At 46.1% G+C, this 22,927-nt stretch overlaps 1 protein-coding gene across 12 annotated transcripts in view; it reads right to left on the bottom strand.

Annotated features, from left to right (window-relative positions):
- Nucleotides 1–2,728: 2,728 nt before the first annotated feature.
- Nucleotides 2,729–22,927, bottom strand: part of RBM39 (RNA binding motif protein 39) — a 47,019-nt gene continuing 26,820 nt past the window's right edge. For all 12 annotated transcript variants that reach the window (XM_044296452.1, XM_044296459.1, XM_044296458.1 and 9 more), the window contains 12 exons: nt 22,626–22,676; nt 21,685–21,802; nt 21,419–21,571; nt 20,708–20,845; nt 20,562–20,627; nt 20,270–20,474; nt 18,189–18,266; nt 17,880–17,912; nt 10,604–10,736; nt 8,735–8,840; nt 3,619–3,697; nt 2,729–3,528 (listed from right to left, as the gene is read on the bottom strand). In XM_044296452.1, coding sequence (XP_044152387.1) covers nt 3,428–3,528; nt 3,619–3,697; nt 8,735–8,840; nt 10,604–10,736; nt 17,880–17,912; nt 18,189–18,266; nt 20,270–20,474; nt 20,562–20,627; nt 20,708–20,845; nt 21,419–21,571; nt 21,685–21,802; nt 22,626–22,676 — 1,261 coding nt within the window. In that variant the 3' untranslated portion in view covers nt 2,729–3,427. The remainder of the gene's footprint in view (nt 3,529–3,618; nt 3,698–8,734; nt 8,841–10,603; nt 10,737–17,879; nt 17,913–18,188; nt 18,267–20,269; nt 20,475–20,561; nt 20,628–20,707; nt 20,846–21,418; nt 21,572–21,684; nt 21,803–22,625; nt 22,677–22,927) is intronic.

Below are 22,927 nucleotides of genomic sequence, written 5' to 3' on the forward strand. Positions count from 1 at the left end.
CTAGGAACCCAGCTAATGGAACAGGAAAAACCTCTCTGTAGGGGTCTAGGCCATTCCCCAGTTCAATGAACATTATCAGACATCATGGAATCGCCCGTCCATCACAGACATAAACCAGATGCATATTTGTGGTCACGATGAACAGGCCCGTGGTCATAGTTTGGTGGTGGGATGCCAGGGAGGGGAGACATACATATCTCCCCACAGAAACCAAACGATACCATGCTTGGACTCTACTGGTAGCTGGAACCCAGGAAGATCCATTGGTCCCAGAACCACCTCCCTGCAACATGAGCCCTAATCGGTTTTGTGGCTCATGTGCTGCCAACCTAGAAGAGGGGGAGTGGACCCCTCCCAGAGGCCGGCTACAGGTTAAAATGATTGTGCCAGCAAGCGGGCGGGTCTTTCTCTGAAGGGAGGTCACATTGTGCCATGTGTTTAGAGGAACCTGCAACCAGCTGACAACACTGCTTCCCATATGACTACAGCTAAGAACTCATCACAACCCAAAGGACTCCTATACCTGGTAAACTGACTTTTGTTCTGATTAACCCTGTTTGTACAACGCCATCTGTATTTGTAACCTCAGACAACTGCATATAGTGTGTATAGTGTTAAATGCTAGTGAGGCCTTAAGGTGATTAAATATATAAAATGTAATCTTCTGCTGTCTTGTATCTCGATCACGAATCCCCACGTCAGCGTTTCAGCCTAGTAATACACTACTGGTTTCTTACCCTATATAATCCCATTAGCGGACCTAACTTATATCAAACAAGAAACTGGAGGCAGTATAACCGGACTGAGGAAGCACTGTTTATCTGGGGCAGTGAAAAGGGTCCCTCAACTTGTTGCCTCTCTGTGCCCATGTGGACAGGAGGAGCCTGAACACCACACCAAGTTGACCTTATCCGCTTCCTCAGGGACGGCATGACATCACGCCTTGGTAACCATTGACCATACCATATCTCGCTGGCTCTACGTAGTTGACGTCCGACATCAGTCGGGGTACGGTATTAGTCACAACCCTGTTCATTGTCAGCACTGACCGAAGCAAGCATGCACACTGGATTTCACAAATATGCAGAGAAAAATGGCAAATTCATCAAATTAAATTGATTAATCCCCCAACCCGACTTGTAAGTAACAGGAAATCAAGGTTTAATATTTTCAAAAGCAGAATAAGCAAACAGCATCCACAGGACCAGGGCTGTGGAGTTGGTAGATAAATGCTCCGACTCCTCGTTTTTTGGTACTTCTGACTCCCTTGTATTTATTTTATACATTCCTTGAAGGAAAGAAAGGCAACATACATGTCATTACCACAGAACTACTGGTTAGGAAGCTGCTGCCTTCTCCTTTGTGTGCTGACCTTCTGCTGATAGGGCAGTGGGAGGATCCAGGAAGGGCAGGGGCATTTTAAAACATGATTTCCCTAGTAGAATCCCATAGTCATGTTTAAAGTTTAAGCTAACAATCTGAGTTAACAAGTTTTTATAGCCTTAGCTGAATGACAGCAGTTTTTCAAATGGTTTACAGCTTCAGTCTTGAACTATTGACTATCCATTCCCTTCACTTACACAAGTATCTAGTCCTGGAAAAAACATTTACTTAATCAGTTATCAGTGAGAGGCTAGGTTAACCATGGGCGTTGCGTTCCCTGTAACAGCGGAACACAACACAATGGAAAGTATAAGTATTGCCCTCCTTAACTGTGCATTGCGTGCCATATAGTGAAGCATATGAAAAGCATGCTTCTTCACGGTCACTTAACGTGTTATTTTTGCAGTAACGTGACGCACTGCATGCATTGGCCTTTACTCTTACAGTAAAGAATTACTGTATTTTTCGCCCTATAAGACGCACTTTTCCCCCCCAAAAGTGTATAGGCTGAGAGGGAGGAGGGGCTGACATCTTTCTGTAATGGCAGCGGGGCCCGGTGCAGTCACTGTATTCTACTACACCGGGCCCCGCTCACTGTAGTATACAGTAATCATATCTAACCTTGTGGGTATTGTTAAAGTATTCCAATCATCTTAAATCTAGCGCTGTACTACTTACTACTAACTTGGCAGTCAGGAGGCCGGGCGCTCGTAGCGTAGCTCACTACGTCACACGCCTGCTCCGCCCACTTTATAAATGAAGCCGGCGGCGCAGGCGCGTGATTTAGTGAGCTACGCTGCGAGCGCCCGTCTGCCACCCACCGATGTCCCCATAACAGTGCCATCCACAGACCACTATTAGTTCAAAACCCACCAAAAGCACACCTTTTGGTTCAAAATATTTGCATTATTTTCCTCCTCAAAAACCTAGGTGCGCCTTATGGGCAGGTGCTTCTTATAGGGTGAAAAATACGGTAATTAGTTATAACTTTTTGTAAATTGGGACATTTAAACTTGCTTTTTTTTATTCCAATTAAAATTTAGTAGGAGTCGGAGTCTGTTCATTTTTTCAATACTCCGACTCCAGGTACCCAAAATTGCCTCCGACTCCACAGCCCTGCACAGGAATGCGACCAATGCTCTTGAATCTTGCAGGGATCTCCACCAATCACAAGATTGAGGATCCTGTGCTCCCTTTTCAGCGCCAGGTGCATTGGGTAGAGGTGCAGCTTTTATTTCCTTGTATTGCCGCCACACGAGTCTAAAATTGTAGAACACTCATTTTATTCCAATGAGGAAACATGCAACTGCAAAACCATAATTAAGACTCAGTCTTTAAATGTGGCTTGTTTTAAAGAATTTTATTTCAGAGCTTCTTTACAAAGGTACTTGAAATATGAAAGTTGGATAGAAATATTAAGCAGTCTGGTCAAACACACTAAATTAACAAAAAATAAAATTATTTCAGAGCTCACAGAGCTTAAAGAGCAAAAGATTATATGCAACCAAGCAAAATGTCAACGTATTCCCTGGCAGCCTTGCGCCACAAAATCTTGTCTTTAAGCATTACATCTCCTGCCTGGAAACACAACCGAGATTTTGTCTGGTATAGAAGAAATACCAGAACTATGTACAAAATAAATTTCACAGATACATAAATGTAATTTAAGAATTAAAATCTGCAGTTCTGCATTTCCCTCATTTGCTAACTTTGAGAAACATGTTAAGCACTAAATTCTTCCAACTTCTGTAACAGGGGTCCTACGACAGAACTCCACCACTATAACAGTTCAGGCATTTATTTCTTCCATTGCTCCTTTACTTTTTGCTGTCCCAGTTATTTCCTCATGGACAGTAAGGCAGCACAGCAAATTAACTAGTTGAATGCTGGTTGGCCAATACGCTGCTTTCATCTTTTAAGGTTTCAGATTTGTACACAAAAATACATTACACCCATTCCTCTCCAATGGCATCTAAATAAAAGAAACCCTACAACACTCTCGAAAAGTAAAGTGAATTTTATGTACAATTTTTTATTTTTATTTTCATCGACGAACAGGAAACAGTAGCTGAGTAGATGTCATGGAATCTGGGAAGAGGCTGTGGTATGTTGGAAGAGGGACATACGCAGCAGTAATCATCTTGCCTGTGAGGGAGGAAAACATAAATAAAACTGTTTAAGTATCTTACACGGTTTAAGGTACTTCTGAAAACTTTGATACGCATCATAACTCACCAGCAAACCACCTTCCATGCAAAGCATTGACCGCTGCAATTGCAGATGCTATGGTTGGACATTTAACATAAACATTACCCTGTAAAGTAAGGGAAAAGGTCTTTAAATAGAGAAATTGTAATACATACAAAAAGGTATAAAATGCTTTGTTGCATTGCACATTTAGACAAGCAAAACTCAACGGATAACATTAGCTTATGTGCAAAACTGTACAATCAAAAGGTATTCGAAAATCCCTGTTAATACTAATCCCTACATGAGATTGATGTAGCATGCTGTATCAGAAGAAAGTGAACATACATTGCTCCAGAATCGCTACAAAGTGCACCAAAACACTGGCGTACATGAGTGCACCAGAATGGTTACAGGTTTTATACACTTTAGGGAGAATCTGTCCTGAGGGTAATATTTGAAGTCAGTTTTGCGCGAGTCTGTTGGAGCACTTTACACCAAATTTATCAAACGGCACTCATTGTTAAATTTGGCTAATCTTTAAACCTAACACTTGTCTATAAATACTACTCCAGTTTTCTACACCACATTTTTACTGTAGCGGCTTTGGGACTTTTTTTGTCCCAGTCATAAATCTGGAGTTAACGTAGCTACAGCCACTTTTACATCCACTTTTCAAAACTAGAGGGGTGTAAAAATGCAAAGCAGCAAAAATTGTGCAAATGACCTCAAAATGCCATTTTTTTTATTTTTTTTTACTTTTTAAAGACAATTCTGGAGTGCAGGGGTTGATAAATTCTCCCCTTTTCCCATATTCAGTATTTTTCAGAAGGGTCTGAAATGAAAGTGGAGTGCTTAAAAAAATAAAGTGCCAAATTATTGAAAGTGGCAAAATGGTGGTGCAAAATGCTAGTGCAAGGTAAAACAGCCCAAAAGTGGCATGTAGAAAAAAGTACAGCAAAATGCACAAAATCTATCATACAGTATTGATTAGGCACATCTTAGGCTACTTTCACACTTGCGTTCGGAGCGGATCCGTCTGGTGTCTGCACAGACGGATCCGCTCCTATAATGCAAACGATGGTATCTGTTCAGAATGGATCCGTCTGCATTATATTTCAGAAAAAGTCCAGTCAAGTCCAGAAGTCCAGTCAAGTCCGGAAAGTCAATGGGGGACGGATCCGTTTGAAATTGCACCATATTGTGTCAATGTCAAACGGATCAGTCCCCATTGATTTACATTGTAAGTCTGGACGGATCCGTTTGGCTCTGCACGGCCAGGCGGACACCCGAACGGTGCAAGCTGCGTTCGGGTGTCCGCCTGCTGAGCGGAACGGAGGCCAAACGGTGCCATACTGATGTATTCTGAGCAGATCCGCATCCACTCAGAATGCATTGGGGCTGTACGGATCCGTTCGTGGACTCTTGTGAGAGCCTTCAAACGGAACCCCGAACGCAAGTGTGAAAGTAGCCTTAGGACTGCACAAATTTAGTTTCAATAGTTTTTTATTTTATCAATAAAACAAAGAAGTATTCGGACATAGACACCATCACAGTAGTCAGATGAGAAGATGCGTTATGACAATACATCAGTGGGCGCAGCCACTGCCACACAATAATGCACAATACACCATAACCGTACATATCAGCAGTAACCCAGGTGTAACGCCAAAACACCTACAGGTGTTATCCACATTCCGCAGCATAGGCCATGCCGCCGTATACACTAACAGTATAAACAGATCAAACCAAGAGCTGTGGATAACCACAGAGCAACCTAGGGTAAGGCCTCCTCTAGGGAAGAGGAAATAACGGAGGGATGGGGGAGGAACACACATAAGGAAGGGTTAAGAAATACCCGTATCGTATTTCAGCTGTATCTCCGCTGCTTCCGCCTGTATCCCGGACTCCCTCCTCAAGGGGAGTAGAAGGGACTACTGATCCACTCACTCCAAGTCGCCTGTCTCAATTTAATGGGTATGGTTGATGGGGGTAATGAATGTTCATACCTGCAAGTCTGATTAATCTCTTGTATAACTTCGAATATCGAAGGAGGGATCTGACTTTTCCAGTGCCGGGTAACTACCAATTTGGCGCTGAGCAAAACATGGCCTACAATGTGTCTATTCGGGAGCGGTATTTCCTTAATCCCAATAAACAACAAGGCTAACTCAGGGGATGGGTCTATTTTCCGCCTCGCTAAATTTGAAACCAAACGGAAGACTGACTTCCAATAGTCGTTTAGGATGGGACATGACCATAGGACATGGAGTAAGGATCCGCCTCCTCCACAGTTTCTCCAACAGTATGGCGATGTAGAAGGATAAATTATATGAAGTCTCTGGGGGGTAAAGTACCAATGTAGGATGGTTTTTAGACCTGCCTCATAGTGAGTGACACACTTGAAATTTGAAGCTACAAATCCAATAGCATCAGTCCATGAGTCCTCTGAAAAGGTCCTATTTAGATCCCTTTCCCATCTGAGGACAGGAGGGGATTTAACAAAAGAAGCTTTATCCCCCAGTATGTCATAAAGTGATCTTGTGGAGTGTTTTCTGAACAGGGAGGGAAACTGGAATAATCGCATCACGGATGAGTTGATCTGTGGAGGGGATTGAAGGGTCTTTGAAAGGAAGTGACGTATTCTTAAATATGTGAAAAATTCAGAGTGAGGTAATGCAAAAGCACTTTGAATGGTAGGAAACGGGAGAATTGAGTGGTCAGCTATCAGTTGGGAAATAGTGACGACCCCTTTATCTCGCCAAGGCGCTAAGTTAATGTCGGGTATGGACAACTCGATAGCCCGTGTGGAGGCTATTTTGAAGAGCTGGGATGAATCATCTTTCGATGCATTATGTATGGTGGTCCACAGGGCTCCCACATGCGATATTGTGAGCAGCGTGGGTGCGAGGGAAGCAGGACCCCACAACAGGTGGATTAAGTAATCTCTAACCGGAACGTGTTTCAACGCATGGCTCTCAATCTGTTGCCACGCTTTTTCATTACTCGACGCCCACCATTCCCTAGCAAAGGAAAGGCCGATTGCTATAAAATAATCTCTAATGTTTGGGAGACCCGCTCCACCAGCGCGTCTCCTTCTGGTCAAGAGTTCGCGAGCTATCCTAGGCTTAGAACCTCCCCATATGTACTTGCCCAATAATGCCTGGGCTTTCTGAAAAAATGCAGCTGGGATCGGGATTGGAAGGGCCCGAAAGATATAAATCAGCTTAGGCAAGGTCATCATCTGGAACGATGCAATCCTACCCACCCAAGAGATTGTCTGCATAGAGAAGCTCGCGAAGTCCGTAGACAAGGTATTGAGAAGGGGGACATAGTTCTGTGTGTATAATAAAGAACAGGGCGAGGTGACCTTGATTCCTAAATAGGGAACCTCTGAACACTGCCAGTCCAGGTCGTGGGAAGCTTTCAGAGTGGCTAAATCTGCAGGTGAAATGTTGATAGGGAGGGCCTGAGATTTCGAGCTATTAATCTTGTAATACGAGAGGGAGCTATAGTGAGAGATCACATCGAATGTGGCCGAGAGGGATTGTGAGGGGTTTGTCAACGTGAGAATGATGTCATCAGCGTATAGGGTAATTGTGTGGGCTCTATTACCAACCACAATCCCAGAGATGGTGGGCAGGTTTCTGATGTGTTGTGCCAGTGGCTCCAATGCCAAAATAAATAGAAGCGGCGACAACGGACAGCCCTGTCTCGACCCGTTAGTGATTATGAACGGATCCGACAGGATACCATTAACCCATACTCTCGCCGAGGGGTGCGAGTACAGACTGGAGATGGCATGAATAATCGGACCCGAGAACCCCATCCATCGGAGAGTGGAAAAAGCGTAATCCCAATGTAAGCGATCAAACGCTTTTTCGGCGTCTAAGGTCACTGCAAGCATTGGAAGAGAATGCACCTCCGCAAAGTTAACCAAATCTACAATGCGTCTGGTATTGTCGGAAGCCTGTCTTCCCGCCACGAAGCCGGCCTGGTCCGGATGGATCAAGGAAGGGATCAGGGGAGAGAGCCTGCTTGCAATGAGCTTGGCAAAAAGTTTTATATCAGAATTTAACAGGGAGATCGGTCTGAAATTCTGGGGCACATCAGGGGATTTGCCTGGTTTAGGAATTGTGACCACTAAAGCTTCCAACATGTCCGCCGGGAATGGGTCACCCGCCATTACCCTATTAAACAGACTTAGTAGGTGAGGGAGAAGGGCGGGTAGAAAATGACGATAATATTCGTTCGACAACCCGTCGGGGCCCGGGGATTTACCCTGGGGTAATGACATGACTATTTTGGTCAATTCTTGGGAGGAAACAGGGGAGTTGAGAGATAGAAGTTGCGCTTCGTTTAGAGTGGGCAAGGACGCTTTGGAAAGGAAGTCCGCCACCAGTGTCGGGTAATCTTGCGGCAGAGGGGTATGGTCTTTTAAATTGTACAGGGTTTGATAGTATTGTTTGAATTGATCGGCGATGTCTCTTGGGTCCATCAATTTCGCCTTTGTAACCGGGTGAAGTAAGTATGGGATTTTGGATTTGGCTTGTTGCTTTTTAAGCTGCTGGGCCAAGAGACGGCCGGCCTTATTTCCCTGAGCGTAGAACTTTGCTTTCAGTCTAAGAAGAGATTTATGATAGTTTTGCATCAATAAAGCACTCAATTTATTCCGCGCTACTCGGAGGGAATTAGAGCCGTGTAGAGTGGGGGATAACTTGTTGGTAGTTTCCAGATCCTCTATTTCTTTCAAGATCAACGCTATCTCCCTCTCCCTGTGTTTCTTTAAGTTAATATTCAATTTAATTAGGGAGCCTCTCATGAAGGCTTTATAGGACTGCACAAATTTAAAGCAGTCTGAATTGAGAACAGCATTAATAAATCTGTCTCCCACGGAATGCTTCACAAAGCAGAAATAAAATATTGCAGTGCATATATACCTAATCAATTTCAATCATTCCCATTACGCACATCTACATAAATCAGTGTCTTATAAAACCCATAGGCAGACAGCCAAAAAGGAAATGCTCAGGTTTCAGAAACCATAACAGAACTGCAAGTACAATCTCAACTTCTAAAATATTTTTGGGCCAAGAAAAACCTGCCAACATGATCAATCTACAAAATAATCCACACTGGAAACAATACAACTATAGGAACTTACCTGTGGTGAATTTTTGTCTACATAAATGTGAACAACTCCTCCGTGTTTGTTGCATTCTTCAATTACATCATCTTTTATTTCTGTGTCCCAACCTTGCTCATCTTCCCTGAACAATAAAATAATCACTTATTACAGTCATGAAGAACACAATATTTGTGTTTTAGCATAACACAAAAATCTTAATTCATATGTAAAAATAAACCCGCCTCATCTCACGTTACAGGACTCATCTCAGGTTAATTTGCATATGTATCAAATTATTACACAATAAAAGCACACAGCTATGCGGACTGGGTATTGCGGATGTGATAGCGGCCATCTAGCATCCCATGTCCTCAGCTCTATACACAAAATCCCGGTGACAGGTTCCCTTTAAAGCAAGGATGCCCAACCTGCGGCCCTCCAGCTGTTGAAAAACTACAACTCCCAGCATGCCTGGACAGCCTAGAGCTATTAGGTCATGCCGGGAGTTGTAGTTTTGCAATAGCTAGAGGGCCACAGGTTGAGCATCCCTGCTTTAAAGAATAACTGTCACATTTAGACCCCAATTTCAATTTTCATATATGTAGTTACTAATATGATATTCCAGAATCAGTTACTATTAGACGGACTTACCCCATATTTAATATGATTTAGCCCTTAGCAACCAGTCTGCATAAAACTGCAATTTCACTATTCAGTTAAGATGGCCGCCACTGCCCTCACCCTGAGGCTAATCCCGCCTGCCCTCACTAGCCAGTAACAATAGCCCCCCAAGTGTCAGTAACCAGAGCCCTCCCCCCTAAAGGGGTTAATCTCCTGCAGCACAAAGGGGTCCTCTTACCACATGTTGCTTTCATGTATACACTGAGCAGATGGCAGATCTCCCTTCCCTGTTGTGCGCTGCTCCAACTCTGCATTCTCCAGCTCTGCTGAGTGAGGGAGCGTCTGCCAAGTGCAAGGACAGGGAGAAATGCACACAGCCCAGGCACTGTTATCAGCTGCTGGGGAGGACCTGGCTTTAATCATTTACTTACAGTCCCTGGCTGTCTAATGTGACCCTGCACGCTGCGTGCTCCGTCTATCATGCCTAGCAACCCTATTTTAAGCACAGGTAAAAATATGCAGTACAGGGAACAAAAATGTGGAATTATGGGGTAATTGAATACACAGTGAAAAGTTAAAATAGGGCCACCAAGGTGATATTAATCACCACAATCCAATACTATATAACAGTTATCCTTTAAAGAGGACCTGTCACCTTCTCCTGACATGCCTGTTTCAATAGCTTCATGCACTCCCCGTGTAATAATTCTGGAGCATCTATTCTTATGACTATGTTGTGCCATTCCTCTATTATTTCTACTAGAAGTTATGAATGAATTGCTAGCAGTCTGCAGTAAGGGTACAGAGGGGTGGTAACCAGTTGGGGTCCTAACATTACCATATAAATACCTGGCAGTGTAGGACATATGAGATGTAATATTGTTTATTTTTCTGTGAGCTGCTCCATTTTCCCCACTGTGCCCCCCCATTCTGGTTTTCCACCCTGTATGTAAATTAATACCATTGGTACAGGGAGGAGGAGACAGCTGTGTTTCTCAGGGGGAGTCTCCTTCTCCCTGGCTGTGAGCTGGCCAATGAAAGCAGAGCGTGTCACAGCCAGAGAGAAAAAAAGCTCACTTTCTCACTGGCCGTGACGTGCTAAACTGCGAATAACCAGCTCGCCGTGAGAAACACAGCCGTCTCCTCCTCCCTGTACTGATGGTATGGATTTAAATGCGGGATGCGGCACAGAGGGGGAATTTAGCAGCCCACAATAACACACACACAAAACACAGATAGGGAACAGTCTGCTTCACTGAACAAACAGTTAAAATAACTACTTACGTTTGTGGGTTAAACATGTTTGACAGCTGGAAGCATTGAGTGGCAAGTGGTTGAGTGGCTGCTGGAACTGGTAAAGTGGAGGATGACAACGTGATTGCAGCAGCAGAGGCAGCGGCGGCAGCAGCAGCAAGAGCTGTAAAGTACAAAACAAGTTATAGAGCCTGTCACTGTCAAAGCACATGTACATTATAGTCACAATCCAGAAAGACTTTGGGTCCATCCACACGTCTCCATGAATGGGTCCACATCGTTCTGCAATTTTACAGAACGGGTGTGGACCCACGCTTCTGTTCCGACAAAAAATAGAACATGTCCTATTCTTGCCCGCAGACACGGACAAGAAAAGGAGATTTTTTGTATAACTTACCAGTTAAATCTCTTTCTCGCTCTTCCTTGGGGGACACAGACCTTGGGTATAGCTCAGCTCCCTAGGAGGCGTGACACTAAGTAAAACTGTTAAGCCCCTCCTCCATCAGCTATACCCTCAGCCTGGAGATAGAGGCTACCAGTTGCGTGTCCAAGTAGTGAAAGGATAACAACCAATAACGGAAACAACCAGCCAGCAACCCAACGGGGCGCCAGACCATAACCCTGTAACCAAACACAGAAGGGTGGGTGCTGTGTCCCCCAAGGAAGAGCGAGAAAGAGATTTAACTTGTAAGTTATACAAAAAAAATCTCCTTTTCTCGCCCATTTTCCTTGGGGGACACAGACCTTGGGACGTTCAAGAGCAGTCCAAGAAGGGAGGGACCACAAACCCAAGGCGGAACACCACCAAAGCATCAGGAAACCGCTGCCTGCAAAACCAGGCGGCCCAAAGCAGCATCCGCTGATGGATGCGTATGCACCCTATAGAACTTTGTGAAAGTGTGCAGAGAGGACCAAGTGGCTGCTTTGCACAACTGTTCAGCCGAGGCCCGATGCCTCTGCGCCCAGGAAGCTCCGACTGCTCTGGTGGAATGAGCAGTGACGCCGAAAGGCGGAGGTCTGCCCTTGGCTCGATAAGCCTCAGACACCGCCAGTTTAATGAAACGGGCAATAGCCACCTTGGAGACCGCCAACCCTCTGCGCGAACCCTCCGGAACCACAAACAGGGAGTCCGTGCGCCGAAAGGACCCGGTGACCTCCAAGTAAATCCTCAACGCCCTGACCACATCCAGACGGTGCAGTTCCCGTTCTCTGGGGTGGGAAGGAGAGGGACAGAGCGACGGAAGGACGATGTCCTCATTGATGTGAAAGGCGGAGACCACCTTTGGCAGGAAAGTCGGGGACAGGCCGAAGCACAACCTTATCCTGGTGGAAGATCAGGAAAGGTTCAGGAGCAAGAAAGAGCTAACGGGCTCCGTCCTCGACAGCCCGGCACACACTTAGACTAGCCTAAATGCTCGTGGGGGAAGAGTCGGGTCCCCTGAGAGAGAAGGTCTTCCCGAGGGCAGTGGCACGGTGCGTCTGCCAACAGCAACATTAGGTCGGCGTACCAAGACCGGCGGGGCCAACCGGGGCGATTAGAATCGCGGGACGCCCTCTGCCGCGATCCTCCGAAGAACCCGTGGCAGGAGGGGAAAGGAGGAAAGACTTACAGAAGGGAGAATTCGCGCCACGGAGGAGAGCGCGTCGGCGCCGTATGCCTTTGGGTCCCGTGCCCTGGCCAGGTATAGGGGGACCTTGTGGTTGAATTTGGAGGCCATGAGGTCCACGTCGGGGCGACCCCAGCGAAGACAAAGGGCTTCGAACACCTCTGGGTGCAGGGACCATTCTCCCGGGTCGATGGTGGACCGGCTGAGGAAATCCGCCGCCCAGTTGTCCACCCCCGGGATGTAAATCGCAGATAAGGCCGGCACGTGCGTCTCCGCCCAGAGGAGAATGAGGGTCACCTCTTGCATCGCTGCCTCCCTGATGGTTTATGTATGCCACAGCCGTGGCATTGTCCGATTGGATCCGAACAGGGTGGCCCCTCAGCAGATGGGTCCAGTGTCTGAGGGACAGAAGAATCGCCCTCAGTTCCAGAATATTGATTGGAAGTCTGGACTCCGATAGAGACCAAACGCCCTGGACGGACCGGGGAGGGAAACCCCCCCCCCCCCCCCCGTAAGCTGGCATCTGTGGTAATCACCAGCCAGTTCAGTGGAAGGAAGGACTTCCCCCTTAGAGGGATATGCAACCACCAGCCGAGGGAAGCCCGAGCCAGGGGAGGCAGAAGAAAGGTCCTGTCCAGACTCCTCGGTGATTTGTCCCAGGCCGACAGAATTGCCCTCTGAAAGGTGCGGGATCGGAATTGTGCGAACGGCACCGCTTCGAAACAGGCAACCATCTTTCCCAACAACCGCATGCTGGATCTGAGGGAAGGGCGGTGATGACGGAGGAGACTGCGAACCGACCCGCGAAGGGCCAGACGCTTGTCCGACGGAAGGCGGACCTCCGCCAACTCTGTATCCAGGAGCATCCCCAGGAAGATCAGCCGTCTGGAGGGGGTAAGGGAAGATTTGGGGTGGTTGATAATCCAACCGAACCGCGTCAGGGTCTCCAGAGTGAGTTCCACACTGCGGGATGTCTGAGAGAAGGAGGGTGCCTTGACCAGGATGTCGTCCAAGTATGGGAGAAGAAAAACACTTCTTGAACGTAGAAGGGCCAAGACAGGGGCCAGGACCTTGGTGAACACTCGAGGAGCCGTCGCCAGACCAAAGGGAAGGGCGACGAATTGGAAGTGATCGTCCCCCACCGCGAAGCGCAGGAAGCGGTGATGACATGGAGCAACCGGAACGTGGAGGTATGCATCCTGAATGTCGATTGAGGCCATGAAATCCCCTCTTTCCAGGGAGGCCACTGCGGACCTGAGAGACTCCATCCGGAATCTCTGCAGTCGGAGAAAACGGTTCAGGCGTTTTAGGTCCAAGATCGGACGCACTGAGCCTTCCTTCTTGGGAACCACAAAGAGGTTCGAGTAGAACCCCCTGAACCTTTCCGTCGGAGGCACGGGGGCGACGACACCCTTGTCCATTAGAGAGTGAATGGCCGCGAAGAAGGCGGCCACTCGTACGGGATCTCGCGGAGGACGGGATCGGAAGAAACGGTCTGGCGGAATGGACGCAAATTCGATTTTGTATCCGCAAGATACAATCTCGAGCGCCCATGCGTCTGAGATGTGGGCCCGCCATACGTTCCTGAATAGGAGAAGGCGGCCCCCCACCCGGGTGGGTGGGGGCGCACCTTCAGGCAGAGGGCTGCTGGCCTGTGGGAGCCCGTGCAGGCTGGGACTTGCGCCAGGTAGGTTGCGTCCGAAAAAACGGCTTCTTGCGTCTATCCTGGGCTGGGCCAGAGGAAGAAGAACTGGCCGCGGGTCTAGACCCGGTGGGCTTGCGAAAGGACCGAAAACGGGACGAACCAGCGCGACCACGGGGGGCGCCCATTGGCCTGGACTGGGGGAGGTGAGTACTCTTCCCACCCGTGGCCTCTGATATAAGTTCGTCCAGACGGGTTCCGAACAGGCGGGAACCCGTGAATGGTAGGCCGGCCAAAGAGCGTTTGGAAGCGGCGTCCGCCGCCCAAACCTTCAGCCAGAGTTCCCTCCTGACAAAACTGCCAGGGCAGAGGAACGGGCAATGAGGGCACCCGCATCAAGGGAGGCCTCACAGACGAATTTTCCGGCCTGAACAATTAGTTGGGCTAAGGAACGGAGGTCCTGAACAGGGACGACCGACCCTAACTCCCGTTCCAGTTGCAAACCCCATTCAGAGACCGCTTTGCCAACCCAGGCGGAGGCAAAGACCGGTCTAAGGGCCGAACCAGAGGCAGTAAATATGGCCTTGGAGAGGGATTCCGTACGACGGTCCTCAACAGACTGGAGGGAAGATCCGTCCTGTACAGGAATAGTAGTGCTTTTGGACAGGCGAGCCACGGGAGGATCAACCTTAGGCGGGGATGTCCACGTGGTCACAGAATCCGCTGGAAAGGGATAACAAATGTCCAGCTTTTTGGGTGTAATAAAGCGGACGTTAGGCCGAGTCCAAGCCTTGGATACCACAGAAGAAAAATCAGCGTGTATGGGAAAAACCTTGGAGGCCTGTTTGGGGCGGAGAAAGGACACGCCGGCCTGTTCAGAGCTGGGGGGGTCATCGTGTAGCTGAAAGGTATCACGGATGCTAGTGACAAGATGCCCCACCGCGGACGCCAATTTGGACGGAAGCTCTGAGTCCATGTCCACCTCCGAATCCGCCAGTTCTCCCTCAGAAAGCGTATCCCTTTGAGAGGATAGACTTGACTGAGCTTGCACGTATGGCGGAGAGAGCGAAGCATCTGGAGAAGATGTGCGCTCAACCCTTGAACGTTTCTGAGTATGCCGGGCCCTGGAAGATTCGCTGGGAGGCAGGGAACCAGTGGGGGCGGCAGAAACGGTAGTCCCAGCGGGTGCGACAGGGATTGTGGCAGCCTGCGGGAGAGGCTGGTCTATCCACGAGACGGCCCACTACGTGTGTAAGGCCCCTTTCACACGGGCGAGATTTCCGCGCGGGTGCGATGCGTGAGTTGAACGCATTGCACCCGCACTGAATCCTGACCCATTCATTTCTATGGGGCTGTTCACATGAGCGGTGATTTTCACGCATCACTTATGCGTTGCGTGAAAATCGCAGCATGTTCTATATTCAGCGTTTTTCACGTAACGCAGGCCCCATAGAAATGAATGGGGTTGCGTGAAAATCGCAAGCATCCGCAAGCAAGTGCGGATGCGGTGCGATTTCCACGCATGGGTTCTAGGTGACAGTCTATTCACTGTATTATTTTCCCTTATAACATGGTTATAAGGGAAAATAATAGCATTCTGACTACAGAATGCTTAGTATAATAGCGCAGGGAGGGTTAAAAAAAATAAAAAAAAGTTAACTCACCTTATCCCCATGATCGCCTAGTTCCCGGTCGGTCTGTTCTTTAGCTGTGGCTAAAGGACCTTTGGTGATGTCAGATCACATGCTCCATCACCATGGTGATGGACCATGTGATTGGAGCATGTGATCTGACATCACCAAAGGTCATTCAGCCCACAGCTAAAGAACAGACCGGGATCTACACGATCATGGGGATAAGGTGAGTTAACTTTTTTATTTTTTTTAACCCTTCCAGCGCTATTATACTAAGCATTCTGTATTCAGAATGCTATTATTTTCCCTTATAACCATGTTATAAGGGAAAATAATACAATCTTCAGAACATCAATCCCAAGCCCGAACTTCTGTGAAGAAGTTCGGGTTTGGGTACCAAACATGCGCGATTTTTCTCACGCGAGTGCAAAACGCATTACAATGTTTTGCACTCGCGCGGAAAAATCGCGGGTGTTTCCGCAACGCCCGTGTGAAACCAGCCTAAGGCTTTCCACCGCCTGAGACAGAGACCTAGCCCAGTCAGGGGGTTCAGAGGCACCGGGGGGCGCAGCGGGAAGCGGGCCCTGCACCGGGGCCTGACATGCAAGGCAATGCGGCTCAGATTGCCCACGCGGAAAAAGTTCCTTACAGGCGGTACAGGCATGGTACCAGGGTTTGGGGGCACCTGTGGGATCTGACATGCTGAAGTGTGGTTGTACTCTAATATAGAGACCACAAAGGGTTATAGCAGCTATGACCAGGAGGGTTAGGAGAGGGTTAACTGTCCTACCAGTGCCTCAGAAGAACGTCAGGAGATGGCCCAGATCAGCAGCAGCAGAGAAGCAATGAACAGCAGTGAGCAGCAGAGAGCACCCACAGAAGCCGAGCGATGTACACAGGAGGTTAGAGTCCCCCACCGTGTCCCAGCTTCCTGTCAGGAGTGAGGAAGCGCGGGAAACCTCAGCAGAAAGCACGGGGAACAAGGTCCGCCCCCTCCAGCGCTTGAAATGTCTCCTGTGAAGGAGAACGTAGCTCCGCCCCAAAATGACGCGTGCGTAAGCCCCGCCCCCTGCCGGGACCGCTAAGCCCCGCCCCCCGGTCTCGGCGGGAAGGGGGAGAGAGAGAAGAGAAAAAATGGAGTCAGCCCCGAATGAGGGGGGGGGGGGGGGGGGGGGGTGGGAGAGAAAGATAGCAGCGTGGGGGGGAACGGCGTGGGGGTGCTGAGGATGCTGCTGTGCTGCATTGTCCTGCAGATGAGCGCTCAGAATGAGCGACCACGGGTGCCCCCCTTACCCAGAGGGGTAGATGCTGCAGATAGGGACGGGGTATGGGCTGGAATAGCCATCTCACCGTCCGACGTCTTCACCCTCAGTCCTTTCCAGCAGGGTCGCCCCTTCAGCCACTGGCACCGCAGTGGCAGGAAGCTGGAAGAGGGGCTTGGCGTGCGGGCGACCCCCTAGCTGGCGGGATGTAGGGGAGCCATTGCTGCCCAGATCCTCCTATTGCTTCTGTGGGGGAGGCAGCAGTGCAGATAAGTTGGCACTGGCGCAGCTCAACCCCGGGAGAGCAGAGAGGTCTAATGCGTCTCTGGTATCCCTAGGAAAAAATAAAATAACAAATTAGAAGAAAAAGTAAAAATAACAAGGAGAAAACAGCCCTGCAGTAGCAGGGAGTGTCTTGCCTCCTTGGACACTAAGCTAAAACTGGTAGCCTCTATCTCCAGGCTGAGGGTATAGCTGATGGAGGAGGGGCTTAACAGTTTTACTTAGTGTCACGCCTCCTAGGGAGCTGAGCTATACCCAAGGTCTGTGTCCCCCAAGGAAAATGGGCGAGAAAGGGCATTTCTATTAAAGTGCCTGGCATGTGCGGATCGCAAAACACTTGCGGACGTGCGAATAGACCCAAACAGTAATCAGTTTAACAGGCAACATGCAAATAGCCTAATCAGACTGCATAGTTTTGTCTAACCAATATTTATTTAAAACAAACCCCCACGTTTATACCCTTACAGCAGGATGGACAAAAGATTGTTATATACAGATTTGATTCTCTGCAGAAAAATTGCTAGAATCTGAAATTTGCAGCAATTCTACTTCTATGCCCTTATCCGGAATTGCGGATCCGCACTTCCAGGTCCACAATTCCGATCCCAAAAAAATAGAACATGTCATTCATGTCCGCAATTGTGGACAAGAATAGGCATTTTCTATTAAGTGTCGGAGATGTGCAGTCCACAAAATGCGGAACACACATCGTCGATGTCCGTGTTTTGAGGATCCACGGATCCGCAAAACACACACTGACGTGTGAATGGACCCTTAGGTGTGGTGAAACTACAATAGGAAAAAGCAACTTTTTAATTATTGTACTAGATTATAAAGTAAAATAAAAAAAATTACAATTAAAATTTAAAATGTGCAAACCTTCACTTTGTTGTGAAATTCTTGACTGAAGATCTGCATGTATAAAAAAAGAAAAGGTCAAAACTGGACAAAAGGCAAAATATAAAGGATAAGTAGTAACATTTAACAGCTACAAATCTGTGCTGCTCATAGAGAGCCATGTTCTGTCTCCAGAGATAGAGCAGGATACTGTGCCGTACTGTAGAGTTACGAGCAGCCTACAACACAGACCACGGCTAGACTGTGCCACTTTTTAAAAGTATCAGACTAAATAGAAAACATTTTTCATTTAAATATGAAAATTAGCAATTACAAATTAAAATTTTGTACCTGCAACAGCACCAAAAGCCAAAGAGCCACTCATCTGCAAAGCTTGCTGGGCAGCTGGGGGTATCTGCAATCCTGTGCCTGCCAACAGGAAAAAATAATAATTAAAAACAGCAATATATCTAATTTATACCACAATTCAGGATAAGGCAATTACCATGTTTGGAAGATTCTTTTAGTGTATTGTTGGGCAAACCTGCAGAAAACAACAGTTTTGCTTAACACGTAGGACTTAATCTGTACTACAACCCATATAAAATCTAAGTAGTTCAGGGGCATCTATACAGAATTTACCCTGTGACATCAGTTGAATGTTGTAGGAAACGCAGACAAGTAGGCACCCACAGATGCATTATGCTGGTTCTGCTCTGCAGCACAATCCTACAGGTCTGAGTTCAAGTCTAGTCCGGCAGAATAACTGGGCATACCTAATACCCCAGCGTCTGGATATTGGTATAAATCAACCACAAGCCTTTGTTTCCAAGCAAACTGCCAAGTCACATTCCAACAGCAGCTTGGTAGCTGTTCTACCAAAACTGTAAGACCCTCCCCACTATTGCTTTATTTATACGTTTGTACCAGAAAACACAATGCAGCACAGGGGTGAGGTGTTATTTTAAAATGTGTGGTCAACATGAAGATTTCTTTTTTTTTGCAATTTAACGTTGGATTTATTGGAATGCATGTTCCAAACAAATGGCCAATACTTTAACCAAACCTGACTGCATAACAACCCACCCCTCTTTGTGCAGTTTGTTATTTTGTAACATTGGTCTCAAATTGTTATGCATCTTTGTGCATCTGTAAGCACCTTTACAGTTTCCTGTTTTGAAGAACCTTTATGTCTGACTATTTAAAGGGAATCTGTCACCAGTGACATGTCTGCATGGACACACATCTGTGGTTCACCTGATTAAAAAAGGTTTTCTTTTGTTGATCTGAGGCTCCGTTTCACAATGAGGCCTCATTCACACAGACGTGGATTTTCATGGACCGTGAACGGATTATACGAGTATTACTGCGCACAGCATCATAGCAACCAATGACTCGCGCACTCAGCAGGATAGGTTTTCACGGACCGTAGTCCGTGAAAATCCATGTATGTGTGAACGAGACCTTACATTACCTTTTCTATATATGCAGATAAGGTTTTTGGTGCAATGAGGCCATCAGCATTGCTGTTGTGGCAGCCAAGCTCCACTAACTTGGGGTCCTTCCCTTGCTGCCTTGACCGATAAAGCCAGGCAGTGGCAAAGCAGCGAGGGAGAGGCTGGTCACAGAAAAGAGTGGGAGTTTTGTTGCAACAAGAACAACAGTGGTGCCAATACCAAGGCCTAACTTGCATATTAGGAAAAAGTAACTCAGGAACGGAGCCTCAGATTAACAGAAGAAAAATTATCAGGTGAACTACAGATGTGTCTATGCAAAGAGCTGGATAGGGAGGATGCTGGCGATAGGTTCCCTCTTAAAGATTCGGCATTTGGTCTAATTTCAGACTATCTAGCTGATACTTTGTCTCCCTTGCTACAATGTTTGGAATTGTTCTATTTCCAAAGCATATGGGTTTTGTTCTGAGCATTCTGTCCAGTTTATGTTTATACAAATTTAGGTGAAAAGAAAAAAACCTTATTTGGGGGCATTTCTCAATTTATTTATTTATTTTAAATGCAGTGTTAAAGAAAAAGTATTACTTCAAAGTAATACTTTTTCTTTAACACTGGATTTAAAAAAAATAAATTGAGAAATGCACCCAAATAGTGTAAAATAAAGTTACACACTACATGCAGTCAACACAGGTCCGCTGCAGTCACCATCACCATCCTTAGCGGTATACGTCACAGGGACAGTGACTGGCTGTAGCAGTCATATGCGATACGATATACCCAACCAATGGAGTCTGACAAAAAAAAAAAAAAAAAAAAAAAAAAAAAGTGGGGTGGAGGGGAAGCAGCGGTGGAGGGAACAATGCCTAAGAACGAGGCAACTGCATGTAATCATTTTTTTTATTTTGCAGCATTTGGGAGCATAGACAAGCCCTTTAAGTTCAGGCTTATGTGAATTTCTTTTTTCTTTAGGATGCTTACCTTCTGCAAGCCTTGCCATCAGCTGAAGTCTACCAGTAGTACCAAGATCGATTCCAGTTCTCTCGAGCTCATCACTATCCAAAAATGAACTGGCATTTGAAGCATCAGTACGCTCTGTCACATGGCCAACCTTCATAGGACGCCCAGCCAATTCAAATCCATTTAACTGCTCCAGAGCTTTTTTGGCACATTCTGAATCCGAAAACTAAAAAAAATAAAAGTAAATATTTAAAAGATGAATTTTACAGATATTAACTCACTTTATTAATACACGGATAAATGAAACACTTACAGTAATAAAGCCATATCCCTTTGAGCGGCCAGTTTCGCTGTCCATCATAAGCTGAATACTCTCAATCTGCAAAAAATAAATATACATTTTAGAAGTCTGCAAAATAAAAATGCGGTAGAAAAAACAAAAAAAAAAAAAACACTCACTCTGCCAAATGGTTCAAATATTCCTCGCAGCATGTCTTCAGTTATGTTAAAATGCAGAGATCCAACATATAACCTCATCGGTCCTGCAGTGCCTTTCTGTAAATTATTAGCCATTGCAGCAGCTCTGTTCTTTTCTGCCTGTAAATAAAATCAAAGGCACATACATTAGAAATGTTGCCTCAAACAGATGCGCTCACTTGCAGTTGCCAACCATTGAAGTACATAATGCGTGTGCACGGCTTCCTACGAAGTGGGTAAACAGGCTTATTTTTCTGGAATAGTAGAGACTTACATAATGTTATACACTTTGCTCTCAATCAACTAACAGCATTTACTAGATTTTTACGTTCTTACAGAATTACAGACAAAACTAGGGATGAGCGAATTGACTTCGGATGAAACATTACTTCGTGAAGTCTCGCAAAACTTCACATACCTTCATAAAATTACTACTGTAAAAAAAAAAAAAAGTCTCAAACTCAGGTTCGGTTCCAAGGAACCATTTGGAACCGAACCAGAGTTCAGGAAATTGTTTTTACAGTAGTAATTTATGAAGTTATTATGCGAAGTAATGACTTCAGCTCACCTGAGCAAATACATTCTAATAGAGCACTTGCTCCGTACAGTATTTAAATGAAGTATTATGCGAATCAAAGTCGATTCGCTCAACCCTAGTCAAAACCATAGTGTATGCAAGTTCATAACACTCACCTGAGATGCCTGCACTATTATGGGAACACCCAAAACTCTCTGTCCTGTTAAACCAATTGCTAGAGGTACAGAGCTAACATCAACAAACTCGACATAAGCTATCCCTTTAGAACGCCTGGAATTTCGGTCGGATATCATCCTCACATCACGAACCTAGTAAGAAAACAATAAATAAGCAAATGTACAAGCAGACTTTTTTTTTACAAGAATACAGAACTAGAGAAAAACTGCTTAACAAAAAAATAAAATAAAAAAAAATTGTTCACCTTGCCAACCGTAGAGAAAAATTCTTCGAGGTCTCTGGGGCGGATTCTTGCTGCCAGTTGCATACAAAAGACAGTGCGTGCATCTCTTTCTTCCGGTGTTAAATTATCAATTGGACCTCTGAAAATGAAAAAGTTGTCAAAGTTGTCACAGCACAAACTTTTGCATGAGAAATCCAGAGTTTAGTAAATGTAAAGTTGTATGCTACAGGTCTCATTTTGATCACCTCAAACTCTCTACACATCGGCATCATAGTTTTGTAATGGAAGCACTTCTAGATACCAACAGTGGCCATTGCATCCCTTTTACTTACAAAGGTTCCAATCAATGCTCTGTCATGGTATCTTATTTTGAAAGAAAGCAGGATGCCAAGTAGGACAATGTCCAATGAGGCCCGAAATAACAGTCTGACACCAATGTAAATAGAGCCTTAAAGGGAGTTTTTCTGCTGATAAACAGCCTCTAAATGACAAACATAGCAGAAGAATTTATTCCAATGTAATTTGTATGTTTTTATTCACTCACGTCAATGCAAATAGGCGGTAAAATGCCAAGAGGACTTCTAGAGTCCTCACTATTGTACTTGCACACACTTAGTCCCATCAATGTCTTTTACTGAAAGTTTGATGAAAGAAATGAGATTCTGAAACTAGTTTTGTGCCTCCGGTTATCCCCTGGTTGGAGTTCACATTAAAGCTGTAATGTCAAAATATCTGTATATGCTATGGTGAGAACAGAGAAAGCCACTGCCAGACAGTTCTGGTGGCAGCTTATCTCCAGGAAGAACAAAAGAATTGGCCGGAGTTCCATCTACCCAGACATCTGTCAGAAGCTCCACACATACAATTCTCGGTGGGATTAACAGCCAAAATAATGTGTTTGTCAGCTTAAGGCTCTGGGAACCGGGTCTATATCATTACTAAAATATTTGACTGTTACATACCTTACAGGGCTTTTCTCTTTCTTTTGTGGACTTTTGCTCTTTGAACGACGCCTAAATAGAAAAAAAAATTGAACAAAGGGAACTCATTTAATGTCAATGCTTTAAGTTTCCTTAAACATTATCTGTATCTCTCTATATCTACCGCTCTTTACTCCATTCAAACCCTGCCAACCAGTTGTTTGAAGGGGGTCACTGTGCTTGTGCAGCTTTCTCTTCAAAGTTTATCTGCACGTTGTCTACTTTGTAGTGGCTGTGCAGTTTAAGTATAAAGGAGATGAGGCACAGATGAATGTCTAAGAGGA

This window comes from Bufo gargarizans, chromosome 6 (assembly GCF_014858855.1).
Source record: "Bufo gargarizans isolate SCDJY-AF-19 chromosome 6, ASM1485885v1, whole genome shotgun sequence".
Lineage (NCBI taxonomy): Eukaryota > Metazoa > Chordata > Amphibia > Anura > Bufonidae > Bufo > Bufo gargarizans.